The sequence below is a fragment of the Cibotium barometz genome, chromosome 2 (genome assembly GCF_041138505.1).
Source record: "Cibotium barometz isolate CiBa-2024 chromosome 2, ASM4113850v1, whole genome shotgun sequence".
Lineage (NCBI taxonomy): Eukaryota > Viridiplantae > Streptophyta > Polypodiopsida > Cyatheales > Cibotiaceae > Cibotium > Cibotium barometz.
In genome coordinates, this window is record NC_141047.1 from 4934299 (window position 1) to 4954120 (window position 19822).

Genomic DNA, 19822 nt, shown 5'->3' on the forward strand with positions numbered 1-19822 from the left:
CCCTTGCTTCCTAGAATCACAGTAGGATTGGGGAAAGTAGTTTGCCCCTCCAGAATGAATGGAAACATGAATCAATTTTGCATCTTATGGGATATTGACAAGCCCATCCTTCCAGGCATTGTCATTGACTCAGGCCTTTCAAATTGAAATGGGAAAAATTTACAAGCGCGTGTTTCCAATGTGAGCAATTTGGACATATGCAGTTAGAATGTCCCAAACCATAATTGCAGAGCTGCCTCCCTTGGCTATCCCTAAAGAGCCAGATCTTGTGACAGCAAGGCACAATATTTAACAGAAGGCTAAATCGCTAGCCGCTACCCAAACTCAAAATAATGTAGATGAAAAAGGTAAAGGAAAGCAAGTCTTCGTATCTTAGCCAGTAACTTTGGCATCTACCTCGAAGCAAAAGGGCAAAATGTAGGTCTCAGTGTCTTCGGAGGGCTGGACCTTGCCAAAAAAACCTCTTAAAGCAAAGCGACTGATAATTGAAAGAAACTATAGCATACCTATATCTGATGGCAAGCAGCCAAATGTCTATGTGAACAATGGTACAACCATTGCTATGGTACAACCATTGCTGATGCTTGGGCAAAATTTGCAAAAGGCACAGATAAAGATGTCCTCATAGTTTTAGGACAATAGTCCTATCTTGGGGAGCATTATGATGCTTACTTTGAAGATGATCTTAGTAATGATGTTTTGAATCCGGGTGATGTTTCCATGAACACCATTTGACGTCCTACAATTATAGTTTCATGGGCTTGTACATACCTTGCATTGTATATACATGATTGCACCGATCAAATGAATGTCCACGTGTCGTGCAAACCTAAAAAATGGTGACTTTTATGGTCTTATGTTGCTAGCATGAAGCCAGATGTGATAGCTTTTCAAGAGCACAATCAACATGAATTTACTAGTCAATTAGGTTACTTTGCGGGATATACCATTTTTTATGCAGGTACAGGGGACTACTCCGGTGTGCTTATCATGGTTCGCAAAATGAACTACACACCCAAATCTTGCATTCAATGATCCAGTTGGATGCTGGTTGGTTGTACAATGTTTGTTGCACGGGAAAATTTTTAAGTTTGCTACAGTCTATGCACACACAGTGTCAGCCAAGAGGGCTGCCTTATGGACTAAAATTAGAGCTTATCCATGGTTGCACAATGCTTTTATCTGTGTGATTTCAATAATGCACCCTCATTGAGAGATAATTCCTCAAAAGGTTGCTTGGGCAAACATGGTTGATGAAATACATGTACTAAATTTATGGCTGCATGTCAGACAAAGGATGCCTAGTTACACTTTCTTGCATTCGGACATATTTTCTTACGGTGCTAGGTTGGATAGATGGTACTTGTTAAATGTAAATCAGTACAATGAATTTGTTTGCAAAACGTGGATTAACTATGCATTGCAACTATCAGATCATGCTTCGCTATGGATGGGTTGCTATTTTAGACTGCCAATAGATGATATAATAAACGCCTGTTGTTGCAAATAAACTATAGCTATCTCTTACATGACCGCTTCCAACAAATGGTCAAGGATGTCATCCCTTCGCTAGTCGCCGAGATGTTTTAAAATCTAGATGTTGCATAGTATAGATTTGTGACCTGTATGTTAAAGATTATGTCAAAAGCTTCTTGTATGAACAAAGGCAAATGGTATCATAAGCCAAGGTCAAATGTCAGGCCTTGCAAGAACTGGATGATGGGTGCTCATTACAACCTGCTGAGGATGAATCTCTTTGTATTGCTAAGAACAACTGGCTACAAATGATAAGAGAAAACTAGAAAAATGGAAAGTGAGAGCCAGAGAGAAATGCTCGCAGGATTAAGGCTACTCCTCTAAATAATTCTTTTGATAGCTCCACCATGCCCGATAGAGAAGGTTAAAATGGACACAGGAAGAAATGAGAACTTGCAAATGTATATAAGCAGATTGCATATTATGGCCAGGGCAAACAATTGAGCCTTCACAGATTGTGTGTCATTTGGGACTGCTAATGCACAAGCAGATTGCATATTACAACGAATAAAAGGGAAATTGTACTACTAAAAGCTTGCCACTTGGCCTCTGCATGTGCGCTTGACAATATTCAAATTTTTTACCTCTTTTATTTTGGCCACGGAATTAGATTGATGCCTTTATGTTGGAGATATTAGAGATCTTTTGGAAATCAAAACATCATAAGAAAGCACTTAGGCTATTGTCAATGGCAAAGCTATGTACTCCTCGTATGCGTGGTAGATTGAACATCCTCAACATACATATACATGTCCTTGCACGAAAAGCTACTATGTTGTCAGATTTCATAGCGCAACGGCAACCTTGGTCTCACGAATGCTAGCAACCATGTGTGCTAGCAACCATGTGTGTTAGCAACCTTGGTTCAGGAATGCTAGCAGCCATGTGTGTTAGGATGATGTCCTTGGGCTTTGGTGATTGGACTACTACACACACTGGGTGGTGTTGTTTGGTTGTTTTGTTGGAAAGATACCCAGTTGCCCATACAGTACACATGTTATTCAAGGCTGCAAAAAAGTATTATAACATGTGACATGTTATGGCCGTGACATGGTGCAAGGGAATTAGCTGAGGGCTAAAAGCATACATTGGACTGCAAGTCTTACCCGCCCATTGGCTTTCACGCAGCCAAGAAAAGCATACATTGGACTGCAACTCTTGCCCGTTGGCTTTCACGCAGCCAAGAAAAGCTTTCTTCATGGAAAAAAAGGGCATAATTGAGATCCATGATGTGCTGGACCTGGCTGGAAACATTAAGTCCTTCCCTATGGCTCAACGTAGCTTTGGATTAGGTATGCATTATAGACCTTTGTGGCATGAGATATGTGAGTTGTTGTCCCCCTTTGCACCAATACCACCGCTTCATATGCATGACCACCTGGCTGACTGGAAAGTCTTGGGGGTGCCTTTGGATGCTATATCAGCTAAAAAATTATATATGAGGCTGCAACCACCACCGCCATTGTGTTAGTTCAAGCCCATAGCAAATGAACAATACTCTCTATTTAAAGATGGCATTGTAAACCATTTGGAGCCACAAGTTTTTGCTTTGCTAAAGTGTTTATGTGAGGCATCTCCATAGAAAAATCTTTTGATTTAAAGGCAATTTGCTTTGCCGTATCTTTCCCAAATTACCTTTCCACCAGCCTAAGGACTTATTTATATGCCACAGCCGATCCATATGTCCCTTTATCCATGGATGTGGAAGTAGTAATCTATATGCCCTTGCCACGGTCACAGTCCATAAAGAGAAAATTGTGTAATACAACCTGGTCGGTTGTTTTTAGTGGCCAATCATCTTGTCTTTGCCCAACCGATATATAGAATATATCACCTTGTCCTGCTATAACTGAGCAACAACAAGTCTCCATATACAGGGTAGTAATGAACTCCCAAACGCCATCGTCATTGTGCTTGTGGAAAGGACAATGGTTTGCCTTCAATTGATATGACATCTTCCACCCTGTAAATTCCTTTTTGTGCTTGAAAATAAGCTTTTGTTGGCTCAACCACAACCAATGGCATAAAAAATGTTCTACTCTAATGCACACTTTCATCTACTAGTGTGTTTCTAGGAGGCATTGGCCTATGTGCCCAATGAAATGTATGAGCACAGACTTCTAGTCTTGAAGAGTAGGACTAACCTGTGATTTTTCCATGTACCTAACCTACCAAGATATCCTAGTAGGAAAGAATCCAATGCTCAAATGAATCAACCTTGTAACACATACACATTATAACCATCATCCGTGCCCATGGTTGTCCTTGTTCTACGAAGGTTATTATTATGGTACTTTTCTAAGCTAGTTCATGGTAATGCACATTTAAGATATTCAGCCCACCATGCATTTTAGGGCTGCAAATATAGTCCATTTTCAATAGCCTCAAAGCCTTCTTATTAGAGCTAGTTTTCCATAATAGTTCCATTGCTAATTACATAAATGTGTCGATCAATTTTTTGTCCCAAATCAATAATGGCAAGAAGAACTGTATGTAAGCCATTATGATGGATTTACTATTTGCTGCTTTGCCTGATATGTAAAGGCCATGTAGATAAGTCCCAATAATCAACCTTTTGTTTGACTTTTGTAAGAACCCATTCAACTGCTTCTTTGAAAGATATGTTCATGTCCAAAGGGTATCCCAAATGCTAGTGATTTGACCTAGGGGTAGTATATCTCTTGGCTAGAGTATACTATGCCAATCTGCTTGTTTTAGTGGTAACAACTTTGAGTTTTTAAATTTGATTTTCAGCACTGCTCTATTATCCTAAACAATTGTAAAACATCCATAAGCACTGTTAAATCCCTTGGAGTATCTTTTACAAATATATATTTTATCATATTTTTCATGCTTAATAATCGTAGAAAAACATGCTTGATTTAATGTGTGCATAAATCAGCTTAATGGAATGTGCGAATGTGCACAAGGATTTTAAATGTGCTAATGCACACAAGATTATTATATGTGCAAATGTGTACGAAGTTATTTCATGTGTAAAGGCCCATTAGCATTTATATTTGGGCAAAGGTTTATATGTACAAACCTTAGGAACTTTGATATGGTTAATAATATGTAAAACAAAACCCAAAAGTGGGAAAAGCAAGCCCAAATTATACGCACAACTATTATTAGCTCCTTGGGCTATTTTTATGGAATACAATTCTCTAAATACTCATGTCGTGGAAGTGGAGCTACACGCATGAGGAGGGAGATTTCACTCAATCTTGTCTTGTGTGTGTGGTATCAGAGCTTGGGATACTTTGATGGGAAGAATAGAAGAAACTATCTAAAATCCTTTGGGTAGAGGAATGAAAGACCTCAAGGACCTTTGGACAAAAGTTGGGAGGCTCATGGGAAATCTATGGGCCCTTGGATGGAGGTCTTGATCAAGGGATAAGAGTAAAGCATTGCCTTCTTCTTGAAACCACCCTGCACAAGAGAAAACCACTTCAAGACTAAAGGTGGTTTTATTACATACTCATTCTCTCTCAAATCCAACCATATGGATGGATTCACCATAGTCCATAACCCCTTTCCCTACTCTTAGATCTTCAGAAGGTTGATGGAGCTTGAAATCCATCATGGACGAGGGTTGTGTAGATATTTTTTTTTCAAATTACTTTTTCGCTTTTTTCTTTTTCCTTAGTTGTGGGCTAAGTGCAGGTTGCTTTTTTCCCACAAAGCTGTAAGTAGCCTTTGGAATTATATGTGTGTGTGTGTGTGTGTGTGTGTGTTTATTTCCTTTATTTAGTTAACAAAAAAAGAAGAAGAAGCGTTCTTTGCGTCCTCTTCCCTCTATCTCCGATGGTGTTGTCAGTGATTTAATCCCCTCATAGGTGCTCTGCGCCTATGAGGGGATGAGAGGCGTGAAATTAACTCTCTTTATTAAGCTTGGATTAAGCTTTGTTTTACATAAATTTAATAGACCCCCCTTCCCCTTATGTGCTGGCAGCGATTACGGGCTACCAATTTCAATTTTTTATAAAACAAAATAAAACGAAACCCCCTTATGCGTTGACAAGCTAGCTTATTATAAGCTTTTTGCCTTAATTAAAGCATAAGGTATAACCAAGGTTATGGACTCATATGTGTGTGTGTGTGTGTTGTGTGTGTGTAATACCCTACAGCTGGTCCTTGGCATCTAGCCGCGAAGAAGGATGCTTTTTCCTTCTACACACACACACACACTCATATATGTGTGTGTGTGTGTGTGTGTGTGTGTGTGTGTGTGTGTAATACCCTACAGCTGGTCCTTGGCATCTAGCCGCAGAGAAGGATGCTTTTTCCTTCTACACTTTGCTCACGGATACTTTTTTTAACGACCCCCTTAGAAACTCTTAAAAATATTTGTTTATTTAATGGAGCTAAAGCCATTAAGCTTAGCAGCTTCATATCATTAAAAGCTTTTCATTCTTATAAAGCTTTGTATAAATTTTAAAATCTAAACTTTATAAGCTTATAAAACTTTACAACTTTCAAAATGAAATTTATATTTACACATAAGCTTTAAAACCTTATAGCTATTAACTCAAGACCTTTTAAACACCTTGTCCATAATTTTATTAAATTGACCACCTTCGTGTTTTATCCCTTCCTTAATTTTATCAAAAGCCTTCCACAAAAGCACTTCTTCAACTAAATTCAAAGGATTCCAAAGATCCAAGACAAGCAACATGAGATTTTCAAAAGCTTTGTCGAGGTTTACTTTTTACATATTTCATTAAGGATTGCTATTTATCACGAGCCAACCATGGGGACGACGACTTCTCTTTCAACCAAGCGGGTAATTCTTAACATCAAGGTATTTATGATAATCCAAGTATGCCTAACCCTCTTTAAAATCAAAGTATATTACACTTGGAATAAAGATGATTTATCAGTTAAGTATTCACCTTGTGTAATTTGATTACTTGTATAAAATAAAATTGTTACTTGTCAATTCAATTTTTTTCTAACTGATATTTTATAGTCTAACCCAAGTAAGTTTCTCCATTTTCCATAATTTTAATCATCACAGCAAATTAAAATGTCACATATGCTTGTGATATTTGTGTCCTTTTAATGATGTATTTTATAGCAAAGCTATCCGACACTTACAAGTAAGTTGCTACCCTCTATAACTTAGTAAATAATTCTTCCAATACTTCTATGTAAGTTTTATCTTTCAAAAAATGATTTGAGCACCTTCCAAGTAAGCTTCTCATTTCTATCCTTACAATAGTAATCATGCTTAAATATTTATGCATAGAATTTCAAACCATATTACTATAAGTTTTATTTCTTATAAGGTCATAATTTAATATGACCCTAGTTAGGTTTGGAAGAATAATTTCAATCCATTTGCATTGCTTTCTCATTTTTCTCAATGTAGAATATCATTGCAATCGAATATATGTAGGCTATGATCCTCCTACACTTAACTCAACCTTATGATTGCTAAGTTTCATATTTATTATTCAAGCTATTTCAACTTCAAATAAAAATTAATCTTTTCATTATCATCTCATTTGAAATTAAGGTAAATACATAGATTTAGACTTGTTTATTTACAATAAATTCTATCTATTGTTTATTTACAATCTCACACTTGCTCAAACAGCTTTTCAACTCAAGGTTAGTATTTCCTATCCTTATATTCATAATCAATTTATCTTTTATTCTTATGATGTTAAGTTTCTCATGAATTATGTTTAACAACTTTAGAGCCCGTATCCATAGAAACCATAATGATTCACATCTCTTTGCAATGTTAAAATTGTTTTGACAGATAATTTCAATAACACCACAATGATGGAGGTATGCATATATTCACTCCCTTTTGTAAAACTTTTTCACACGTATTTCTATAATATTTTTACAACCTAAGAACCTAATTAATAAACCATAGATTCGATATTAAGATTAGTTGAAATTCAGTAACTTAAATAAATTTTAAAGATAAAGAAAATTTGTGTTGAAATTCTAGTTTCAGAGAGAACTGGCCACTCCGTCTCAAACTTCTATTCTGAAGGAAGTGATGTATGGAATTAATCTGGTGGTATGGGACATTAGATTGGTTTCATATACTTACTCCAGACACATTTATGTCTTCTATCTTTTACCATCTTATGTGTGTATGTGCAATGCGCCTATGTGGTATGGGACACTTGACTCATCTCACATACATTCATTTGATTGGTTCATTGCATATGCATTATGTGTTGATCTAGTCTTTCACACCAATCATGACGTGCCATTCCATTATTTTCACACCAATCACTGGTATCAAGCTCGACCGGACACGTGGGAGAAATATGCTAATTACTCCATTGACTACGGGTACTTACTTTACAGGGGTAGAGTATGTGTACCAACTATTGGTGACTTTCGGGCCCAAATTCTTAAAGAAAGTCATTATAGTCCAAGTGCGGGTCATCCTGGGATTCAGAAGACCTATGCACTAGTAAAAAGACAGTTTTATTGGCCTAGTTTGTTTAAGGACGTCCAGACTTATGTGCTGAAATGCAGTAAGTGCCAAGTCAATAAACATGAACGTCTTAAGGTTGGAGGACTACTCCATCCGTTGGAGATTCCTCAAGGGAAATGGGAAAGCATTTCCATGGATTTCATTACCGGTTTACCCAAGACGAGTCGAGGGAATGACTCGGTGTGGGTGGTAGTGGACAGGTTAACTAAAATGGCAAAGTTTATTGCCACAAAGAAAACTGTAAAAACGCCAGAGTTGGCAAAACTCTTTATTGAACATCTCTACAAGCTATATGGCCTACCGCAGATATAGTGTCGTATAGAGATAGAAAGTTCAACAGTCATTTTTGGAGGGAAATCTTCAAAAAGTTGGATAATACTCTGAGTATGAGTACGGTAGATCATCCGGAGTTTGATGGTCAAACTGAAAGAGTTAACCAAATTCTAGAGGATATGTTGCGTTCTTATGTTAGTAAGAAGCAATCTAATTGGGAAGAGTACTTGCCCTTATTGGAGTTTGCCTATAACAGCTCCAAACACTCAGTGACTAGATTTACACCATTCATGTTAATGTATGGATTCCAGCCGAGATCTCCGATGACTGTAGGCCTAGAAAAGGAGAAGATTCAATCTGTCAAGGATTTCCTTGAAGATATGAATGATATGCTCAGAGCCGCACGTGAGAGCATTCGTAGCGCTCAGGATCGCGCTAAAACTTATGCGGATAAAGGACGAAGAAAGGAGACCTTTGCAGAAGGTGACTTTGTATTCCTCAAGGTTCCTGCGCAGTCAGAAACCATGAAAACGGGAAAGTGTGATAAACTTTCTCCGAGATATTGTGGTCCTTTTAAAATCCTTAAGAAGATTGGGGACGTAGCATATAAACTTGAGTTACTGGAGAGTTCTCAAGTCCATCCTGTCTTCTATGTCAGTAAACTGAAGAAATCAGTTCATGGGTTAGAGAACGCAGTTTCTCCAGAGATTTTGGTGGACTTGATAGACCACCAAAGATACCACATGAACCTGAAAAGATTCTACAGTATCGTGACAGACAAACCCGACATAAAGTGTACCAGGAGGTACTTGTTAAATGGACAGATAGGGATGAGGAGGTAGCTACCTGGGAACGCCGTCGTGCAATTTCCAAAAGGTTTCCCCAGTTTGTTTTCGAGGACGAAAACTCTTCTTAAGGGGGGGTAATGTCACGTAGGCTGTAATGCCTGACCGACGGCAGACCGGATGGCCATGTCCGGGGTTCAGTGGGAGAGGACGCCCATGCGGAGTCATGGGCGGCCAGGCTAGTGTGGACGGCAGGCCACACACTATATAGCCTGGGGGATGAGGGGCAATCCTCATTCTTCCTCTATGGCTGGGTGGTGAGCCAGAGGCCGTCCCCTCTTGTGGTAACGCCCGCAGCGGCGTTACGGGTATCTAACACATGGATTTATGTAACTAAGGACAGTTGCAATCCTAGCAAAAGGGAATGATATGAGAATTAACTCTTATGTACTGGGAATTATATTATCGAGGACGCCCTGTGTGTGCCTGTTGCCTGTTGACTGTGTGTGCCTGTTGGCACGTGTATTTTGATTTTATGGTTGCCTATATCTCATGATGACGTTGGGATTAATTGTCGTGTTCAATTAATTGTTTAAGTAACGTGGATTACATCTATGAGTATAGGTATCCACACCATACAAGAGTACCGATTGAGGTGTCATATGGATGGTAGATTTAGCAGTGGCGTAAAGATGAAGATCATTTTGTTAATCGTGTATTAGAATTTTTATGGCATTTTGTGTATATGATTTGTGATTTGATGATGAGTGCGAGGATCACCAATTTAAGTGTCACATGAGTTTTGTTGTTACAGTCCATGTTCACTCGAGTCTCCGAGCCATGCCTTTGTGTGTTTGAGCCATGCTTGGTTAATGAACCTTTGAGTCTGTTTGTGGTATTCCATGTCCATAAGAGCCTCTGAGCCATGCCTAATTAGCCTCTGAGCCATGCCTAATCAGGCTCTGAGCCATATTCGAACCTATGAGTTTACCTTGCAGGTTATGACATCGATAGCTACGAGCATCATGTTGTTGTTGGAGCATTTTCTTCTACACAACTGAGGACAGTTGCTTTCTCAAACGGGAGGACTCTTACAAGTATATATTTTATCATATTTTTCATGCTTAATAATTATAGAAAAACATGCTTGATTTAATGTGTGCAAACATCGGCTTAATAGAATGTGCGAATGTGCACAAGGATATTAAATGTGTGAATGTGCACAAGATTATTATATGTGCAAATGTACACAAAGTTATTTCATGTGTAAAGGCCCATTAGCATTTATATTTGGGCAAAGTTTTTATATGTACAAACCTTAGGAACTTTGATATGGTTAATAATATGTAAAGCAAAACCTAAAAGTGGGAAAAGTAAGCCCAAATTGTACGCACAACTATTATTAGCTCCTTGGGCTATTTTTATAAAATACAATTCTCTAAATACTCATGTCGTGTAAGTGGAGCTACACGCATGAGGGGGAGATTGCACCCAATCTTGTTTTCTGTGGTACTTTCTATCTCTATCTCTTGTTGCAAATTTATTTCATGTTTACTTTTATTCAATTTGTATTCAATTGAATGGCCATAATCTTTGTATTATTTGAGTTTTGTATTATTCTTCATCAAGTATTTTCTAGATCCTATGACAGTATCTGCCGTGGTGGAAAGAAAAAAGATCATCGGCATATGCCTATGCAACCATTGGCGACCCATCTGGCTGCACCAATCCATATAATTTTCCTTCATGAGTAAGAATATCCATATACATTAAGAGAGAGGATGAGTGGCAATTGCATACAACATTGCACTTAGTGGGCAACCCAGCCTAACCAATTTTCCCAAAGTCTAGGTTGATGATCCTTTCCTAATGATACATCTGGCTGTGCTATCTCCTGCATATAACCAGTAGATGACTTTTGTTATTATTGGACCAAACCCCATACATTTCATGGTGGCAGTAATAAAGTCGTATTGCACTGTATCAAATGCTTTGGCAAAGTCTATCTATAGTAATAATACCTCCTCACCAATATATTTGGCATGCTCCATTCCCACATAAGCATTACATATATTGTATGTTATTGTCATCTAGGAATAAACCCGTATTGGGCATAATTCAACCCTTTGTTAGGCACATTGGCTATTCTATTAGAGATCATCTTTGTCACCAATTTGTATAGCACTGACATTATTAAAGTAATAGGTCTCCAATTAGCCAAATTTTAGGCATACATTCTTTTTTGAAGCCAATTTCACTAGGTCCTTTTGCCAAAAAAAAGCAAGCATCACTTTTTGTAACCATGTAAGCAGCCTTTATCTAGTAAAGGCTTTTGCCTAGTTCGTATTTGTCATTTTTCCAATTTCGTCTTATTGTTGCAATCTATTATATATCATGCATTTAAAAGCTTTTCTTTTTCATCCCGATTCAACTATGCAACATCATACAATGCCCACACATCTACTTCGCAAGCGGTTTATTTCCTTTCTTTGCTGCTCCATATACCATCTGTCATATTCTATAAATGATAGAATGCATCCTTCTTCAAAGTTTCTCCATGCCGAGTCCATATCATTGCAAGCATCTTCTCTAAGTAACGCAATGATTTTGTACACCTTTTCTCGATAAGTATGCGATATGTAAGAGTTATTGACTATGCACAGTTGTTTACATGGAAGTCTTACATTGTCCATAGCAATTTAAAAATGCATCCCCAACCATATTGGATAATGATCCGATAATTATCGTTATCCACTCATACCTTTGTTAGGATCGGATCCCCGTTGTGTACATTTAACATATAACATCTGTCAAGCCTCACTTGATACTTTGATTTAGCATTATGCTGAAATGTGAATCCTGTCTCTAATAAATGTCTACCATGCCACTTTTTCTGTTGCAAATCATGTGTGAATTCCCAGATGTGTTATCTTGCAATAACAATGGAGCGTTATTGAAGTCTTCTAACACAAATGTATTTGTCAACCACGGATAGATAGCCAGCCTTCTCTAGAGTTATGCCCTTTTAGCTAACACTGTCGGTGCATATACACTTGCAAATTCATGCATATCTTCATTCAGCATACATTGTAGCACAATGTATCTACCAAGAGGATTAGTATATGCAAGCATTGGCCTTAAAGTTGTTTGTATCATTATGTTTGTGCTTTTATAATCAACATAACATAAAGATAAGACACTATATGGGTTAGTACTCAACTACTACAACATACAAGGGTCGGTCCATAATATGAACCCGACTAAATGAGCTGGCACTATAACTATAGCAGTCTCAAGTAATCCAAAATGGCTGTCACACAGCCTGTCATCCCACTAGCCACATATCACCCATAATCTCACCAACCATGCGAGTGGTGTAGATGCGAAAGCTATCACCCAGGCAGGTCATCAATGTCCACCTAGTTGAGCTCGATATCTCAACACTCCCCCTCGAGCTCAACTCCACACACTACACTCCAAGTAAGCTCCTAAACCTATGGAGCTTCTTTGTTCCAAATGCCTTTGTGAAGATGTCAGCTACGTGAAGATGTCAGCTACCTGATCCTCTGTGTTGACATATACCATATCTATATCTCCCGCTAGAACCTTCTCCCTCACAAACTGATAATGCACTTCAATGTGCTATTCCCACATAAAATATAGTAAAACCTCTAAGATAATCTACTTTTCTAGTGAAAGCATGCTACAAACAAACCACATCCAGATTTGCCGAAGCAACATAATCCCAAAGCAATCTCCATTGATTAGGATTAGACAAACCCTGTACATTATATGTTACATATTTACATGGTGTGATGTCCATCATGCATCTTACATATAATCATTTGCTAATACCAAATCTCTCTGTAACTCTCCATGCATTTGTTGCATGCATTCCATCCCTCCCTTCACTGCATTTAACCAATTCATGGATGTACATGTGGTTGATTTGCCCGAGGTGGAGGCCATAGATGTTTTATTGTAGTGCCTTGCAATCAATGGCTTATTTTTGAAGACCACTGTTTTTCGAGAATTTGGTGTTATCCAACCATTAACATCTTTTCTTTGGTTGATTTGTTTTGTTTTGCACATTACTTTTATTTTGTGCTTGTTGCATGCTTTCCCTTTATTTTGTGCCATACTTTGTTTCAAATTTGCATTCATTACATTTACCATTGGTGTTTATTTTGGCAGTTTTTGGTTGCTCATGCACAATGGAGGAGGGATTGAGTTTTGAGGGGGTTGCAACTTCAATGTTGGCCATTCAAATGCAAAATGCCCAAACTTGTGACATTAAAAACACGACTCAGCAAAAAGAGACAAGTTTAATTCATATGGCTTTTCTCCCATGGGAAGACCAATAATCTCAATTTCAATGCTTTCAGGTGTTGACACATCCATATCCTGCATCACACATAATTTATTTCTATTGCCTATGATTCTAGGTGCACACACTACTTTTCCCAAAGTCTGTGCTATTTATGGTAGTGCATCTTGTGATCAGTGGGGAAATTCACCACCTCAATCCATACTTGGGGGGATTCATGTTTTAGTAGCCCTTGATAGTCAGCAATAGGCACCCACGGCAGGACATGCACTGTTTGCTTGGTGTAAAAGAGTGGTGCAATCTCAAACAACTTTTGCTTTGCCTAGAGTGAGTTAAGTAGGATTTATGAGAATCCTCTTGCTGCAGAGTAAACTCTGTCCACATCTTGGGATCAAAGTGGTGTTTGGTATATACATTTTGAATCTGCTTAGAAGAACCCATCTTTGCTATACTCATTGAGACTCTCACACACACACACACACACACACACACACACACACAAACCTTGAGATGGGTTAGATGTCAAAAGATGACTATGAATAGGAAATAGCAAACAAAGCTAGCGAAGCTAGAAAGGATGAACTAACAGATGCATGTGAGATGACAACCATACACATACAGGACCTCACACATAGCCGCACACACACACAGAGATGAGGCTTCGCTACACACACACACACACATCTCTCTCTCTCTCTCTCTCTCTCTCTCTTTATTACACCTCTATCTATCTTTGGAGGCTGAGGCGGGAATTTGAAGGAGAAGTGCTCTAACTTAGTGCTTTGGGGGAGACAATTTTGAGAAGACTTAGATGTTGCAAGGTTGCTCGGGTTTGTGTGTGGGCCGCAGTAAGTTAACCCAAGTACATGTGAATTAAAAAAAATATAAAATATAAACTGAGATAAATCGTCAAATCTTTTAAGTGAAATATATTATAAAGTACCTACCGTCCAAACCTTGATGAGAAAATGTGGGCGTCCCGTCCTTCCGGGCAAACTTTGACAAATGAAAGAGAATTTTTTTGGCAGCCCCGTCATCCACGGCATGCCGGCAGCAGCACCACCAAACACACCAACACCTCCGTGACATCCAGACAAACGGAATAAGAACCAGATCCTCGGGTTTTCTTTCACAACCTCAATCCTCTCGAGTACACAACATACATTACAGCAACAGCAGCACCAGCATTGCGGCGAAGTGGCGCAGAAGTTGGGGGTTCTCTATGCCTTGCCCCCATTCCCTACTCTTCCTCCCCACCTCTCTCTCTCTCTCTGTGTGTGTGTGTGTGTGTGTGTGTGTGTGTGTGTCTGTCTTCCCCCCATCCCCACTGCGTCCCGGAGGAGACTTTTTATGAGCCTCAACTCCTATCTCTCTGCCTCCAAATCGCTCTCGACGGATCTGAATTTGGAATGCGCATCACTCTGATTCGAGCGAAGGCACAATGTTTTCAGTTGTCTCCAAAGATTAGCTGTCTTCACGACTCGTTGCTTGTGAGTACCATAATCTTAACATTTGCTATATGGTTTGACCACAAGTAGCAAGGACACTTGCCATGTTACATGCGGTTGCCAATCTGAATATCATGCTATGGGACCCTTTGGCATAGCAGCTGTTGGGTTGCTAGCAAATAAAGGTGCAGGATCAAAGAAAAAAAACAGCAATGCTAGGAATAATAGGGGTGGGTCCGGGGTCTCTTGCGAGGATGGTTGGGATCCCAAAGCCGGTACAGAAGCAAGAAAGCATGGTGTTGGAACTTCACAGGAGCGTGGAGGTGGTCCGGATTCAAATGAAGTGGCTGACAGCATTGCAAGGAATGCCTCAGTGCCTACAAGAAATTGTACCGCAAAATTGCTTCCAGTTAATGGAGCCGATCTTATCACTATGCCAAAGGAGGAAAGCTCAAAGGGCAAAGTTTCTATTTCAAAGGAAAGCATTCCCCTTGTGCAAGGGGAATCTTTGTCCTCAGGGAAGCCACTCATTCCAGGACTTAATCATATCAGAACCAGTACTGCCCTTGTTTCTGTTCGAACTGTAAAGAGTGCATCGGATACATCTGAAGGTGAGATTCCTAGAGTTTCTGAAGACTCTAGCTCTTCGTCTATGGGTGAGAGTTGTGGAAGTACGCCTAAGTGGCCAAAGGGACAATTGAAACAAACGCCTGGCAGGAATGAACACAATTCCATTAAACTGCGCCGCTCTGGTAAAATCAAAGTGGACTCTACAGATAATTTCTTCAAGAAATTGCAAGATTTAAGCATCCAAGAGACAATGACTGGCACTAAAAGCTCACACTTCCAAGAGAATACTTCTGGCATGAAGAAATTTAGGCCTTCCACAAACATGTCCACGAGTGATGGCCGGTCACAGCCTCAAAGCAGACCTTCCACAGACAGCTTTCATGATCGGGGAAACTCTAATAGTGAAACTGCTGATGTTGAAGTCTCTGCAGCTTTTAAATTCGAGCCAGATGTAACAAATTTGTCATCATCAAAAGGTAAGGGAATCACATTGAATGCAGACGTTTTGTGTTGTGTATTGGGCTATAGAAGATTTCTCATCTGGTCCGTTTCTTCAAAAGTACATGGGTGGCTTATTGTTTTGTTTGGGTAATGCCTGGAGTGCTTTGTCATATGCACTGTCAATGTTGTGCACACGTGCACACAAAGTCATGAATGATTTGCATTTGGTGCTGGAGGCTCTCTCCAGCATCAGACTTGATCGCAAGATAATCAAGGCAGCTTCTAACCTGATGCTAAACTTCAATGCTTGCAGTCTCAACAGTTCAAGGTGGTAGGTGCACCTTTTTAACTTATGAGCTTCTCATGTTTTACTTCACATGTGCTCTGTTCCTCTATTGTCCTTGTATTTTCACCTTTTTTTTGGAGGCGGGACGTGATAGGGCAACTTATGACGAAGGGCTGTATCAGAAATTGGGAGGATCAATACATTTGAGAGTGGTAGTGAGGGTACCAGTTATATTTCTTGGGTTTACTTCTCTGAATGGGAGTGTCAGTGTCAAATTTGATTGGTTAAAGAAGCTGGACTAGACTACCAGGTTTGTGAGATGGACGAGACAAAGGGTATTACTTATGCTCTAAGTTTGGAGCTTACTGTAGTGAGCAACAGCCAACAATATGTGGCATTCATTTTTAGGGATTCCTTTTCTTGTCATTTTCGAGCTCACTTCGTGTTACTCTATTTTCATTTTGCCACCTGCTGCATCAAATATGCCTGTTTGCAACATAGGCAACGGTCGTGACATGGGTTCCCTTCTTCCTTTCCTACCGTTCCATATTCATGCTATAGTTTTTTGTACAATGTTCTTGTTCCTGTTCCCATTGCCATGCGGCTGTGTTCTGTTTCAAGTGTTTAGAGGAAATCTCAATAATTAGATTTCCCCTAAATCAAGCTCAGAGGATGGAAAGTGCTCCACGCTTTTATGTAATGGAGCATATTCATGCAATTTATTTTGTCATGCAGGGGGTAGTGCTGAAATAACTGCTTCACAGCCATCTGCATCTGGGACATCCATGGAATCTGTCCCTCAGAAGGAGGTATGCTGCTACGAGAATGAATTAACTTGGCATCAATTGTTAACATTTTTAAATATTGGCTTGAGATGATTTGCCTTGCTTTGCTTCACAATCTTGCCAGTTTATGTAAAGCAGACAGCTGAATTATTTGATAACAAGGAGACAGATTCACCTCGATTTAAAGCTTTGTTACGTCTAACTTGTGGTCTTTCGAAGAAAAAGACATCTGCTGACATCACAAGTTTTTCACACGAGCTCAGTTCTGCTGGTGTTGGATCACATCCTTTTTGGCAACTCCAGAATGCAAAAAACTCACAGGTAATACTTTTGCTCAAAACAATGGTACCAACTTTTGCTTGTTCCCAATTTCAAGTCCAAATGCAGTTATGTGAATTTTTGATGATGAAGAGACTAGTACACAATAAATACATCATTTGAATGTTCTTACACATATTTTAGAGACTGAATGACTTCAGATGATGGTATTAGTGGGGAGGTGAAACTTTGACATGTACGGGCTTGGGAGATGCAGAGCCCATGTGATTTTATACTAGGGGTGCACAATCTACAGCAAAGTAGGCATCACTTTCTCACTCTCCTTTTCACTTTGGCATTCGAATGTAAGCAAAAGTATCTTGAATGCAAGCAAAAGTATTGCAGACGTATCTTTTCACAGTTTGTAATGGACGTACTGAGACTCATGAGGAAGCATGAACTATTTTGCATGTATCATCACTTCGTTTAGAAAGAAAGAGACTACTCACAGTAACCGCGAAGGACTGCTGCCATATCCACATTATTGAAGCATGGAAAGTATAACTGCAATATCTCACTGCTCACAAGAGGGGAACTCCAGGAAGTCTCTCTTTGTATTAGCGTTGGAGTGTGTTACAAAGGGTGAAGGCCTGCATGTTGATTGGTAAACGTTTTGGGTGACCATGCTGTTGTGTCACATGGAACTGCAGCCCATAAAGTTGAAGACGCCTATATATATCCCTTTTAGGTGGCAAACACTTGGGTATTTGAAATACATCCTCATAATTCTTCAACAATTTATCCATCCCTTCATGTGTAACTTTGCTCTCTTCTACATTGTTCTCATCCTTGCAAAACTGTAATACACAGACATACCCCATTTTCTTGAGCTCTCTCTTAAGTTGAGTGCCATTGATCAAGCTCAATTTTGACACATGGTTTCCTTGCAATGTTACCACCTTGTTACCATGCATAAAATCCATATAAAATTCATGGTAATAGCACTAAGTGTAGAGAGCCAATCATTGTAAAGAGTGGTAGCCATGAAATTTTAAGAAAATAACCATGGAAAAGAAATGCAAGGAAACCATAGCCATATCTAATATTTGCAAGATCAACCATCATCATCATGTAGTAAAGAGCAAAGAGAGTATACGAGATAGTTAGATTTGAGCCATATCCAAGAGGCCATGTGATAATCCACACATGAGGCATCATGAGCCAGCTCCCATGAAAGCCATAGAGGTAGTACCAATGTACTCCAAGAAAGACACAATGTCCAAAATTATAAATCTTCCTGTGATCGTTGTTGTGGTGTGTTTGGTGGTGACACATGGGATTCGATCATGGTATTAGAGCGCTAGGTGCTCGATCCTGGAAGAACTTCCATTGCTTGAGATCTTTCTCTAGGCGATGGTGGGAGGCGGTTGCTGACAGCGATGAGGATCCATTGCAAAGGGCTTGCGAAGGTTCGCCGACTAACCTCTAGGGAGACGTTCATGTGAAAAATGCAGCAGTGCAAGGATTCTGGTTTGCTATGGCGACGTCAGTGAACTTCTCTTGGCCGACTGTTGAGTTGACAATCTTGCAAGAGTTGACCATGTGGCAAGGGGGGTCCACATGCATTGTTGAGGAGAAGGTGTTAGAATTGGGTTGCCACCAATGCATTGTGGTGGAATGTGTGAGGAAGTGGAGTAATCCCACACATGCGAATGGGGGGGCTTGGATGGAGCTCTATATATAGCATAGTGGGCATGGTACTTAGGTATCTTCCCCACCCGGGTTTTTTGTGTGGACGTGAGGGGATAGCTAGCGATGGGGATTGCTGCCTTTCTATGATCGTTGTTGTGGTGTGTTTGGTGGTGACACATGGGATTCGATTAGTACTCGGGGTAAGCTTAGTGCTCATGCTCTGGGAGGGCTCTGGTAGCCGCTCCGTTATCCCCAACCAAGGCTTCCATTCCTTGCCTCTCTTTTTAGAAGCGGAGCTCTGACTCCTCGCTTCGTTGGAGGCCTTCACCTTGGTCTGCAAGATTGTGGGTAGTCGCTTGGCATGTCCACAATTTAGGGATTTGTTTGCAGGGGCAAGCCTCCTTGGCATGCCTGGAAAGATCATTGATATTCATTCCTCGAGGCGTGGCTACTATCAGGTTGAGTTCGATTCGCCTCCTGCGGCTTCGGATAGAGTCATGTAGCTGCTGAGCTCCGTCGCACTGCATACGGCTCAGGCCTTCTTTGCAAGGTGGCAACACAGCTTCGGCCCGGTGTCTAACCCTTTGGTAGGCGTCTTAGGATTTCTTGTGACAGCCTGCTTTGCAGGTTTTAGGAAGGAATACCTTCCTTTCCTTTCGGTAATAGGTGGTGCTATCACCGCTGATATATGTGGTGCTATTAGGAGAGTGATGGAATCCCCCTCAACTGCCGCTTCGGTTCTTGCCCGGATGGCTGGGATTCCATTCCTTCGTATCTGCATAGCCTCTCTGGAGTCAGTGCCTCATGCCATATCACTTCCTTGTCTTTGAGGGGACCTTGTTTTGCAGAGAGTTGAGTACTTTGGCCTCCCATGCCAATGTTTCATGTGCTGGCAGCAGATGGGACACCTCGCTAGAGCTTGTCCTCTTTGGCAGTCCAGGAGGACGACTCA

At 40.0% G+C, this 19822-nt stretch overlaps 1 protein-coding gene across 12 annotated transcripts in view; it reads left to right on the forward strand.

Annotated features, from left to right (window-relative positions):
* Window positions 1–14350: 14350 nt before the first annotated feature.
* LOC147640564 (putative serine/threonine protein kinase IRE) overlaps window positions 14351–19822 on the forward strand; it is a 151582-nt gene continuing 146110 nt past the window's right edge. For 11 of the 12 annotated variants that reach the window (XR_015268014.1, XR_015268005.1, XR_015268015.1 and 8 more), the window contains exons 1-3: window positions 14351–15884; window positions 16871–16944; window positions 17059–17241. Coding sequence is in view for 9 of the 12 variants with exons in the window: in XM_086812960.1 (XP_086669086.1) it covers window positions 14978–15884; window positions 16871–16944; window positions 17059–17241 (1164 nt within the window). In the remaining 3 variants the exon portion in view is untranslated. The remainder of the gene's footprint in view (window positions 15885–16870; window positions 16945–17058; window positions 17242–19822) is intronic. The other variant, XM_086813025.1, reaches the window with a different exon arrangement.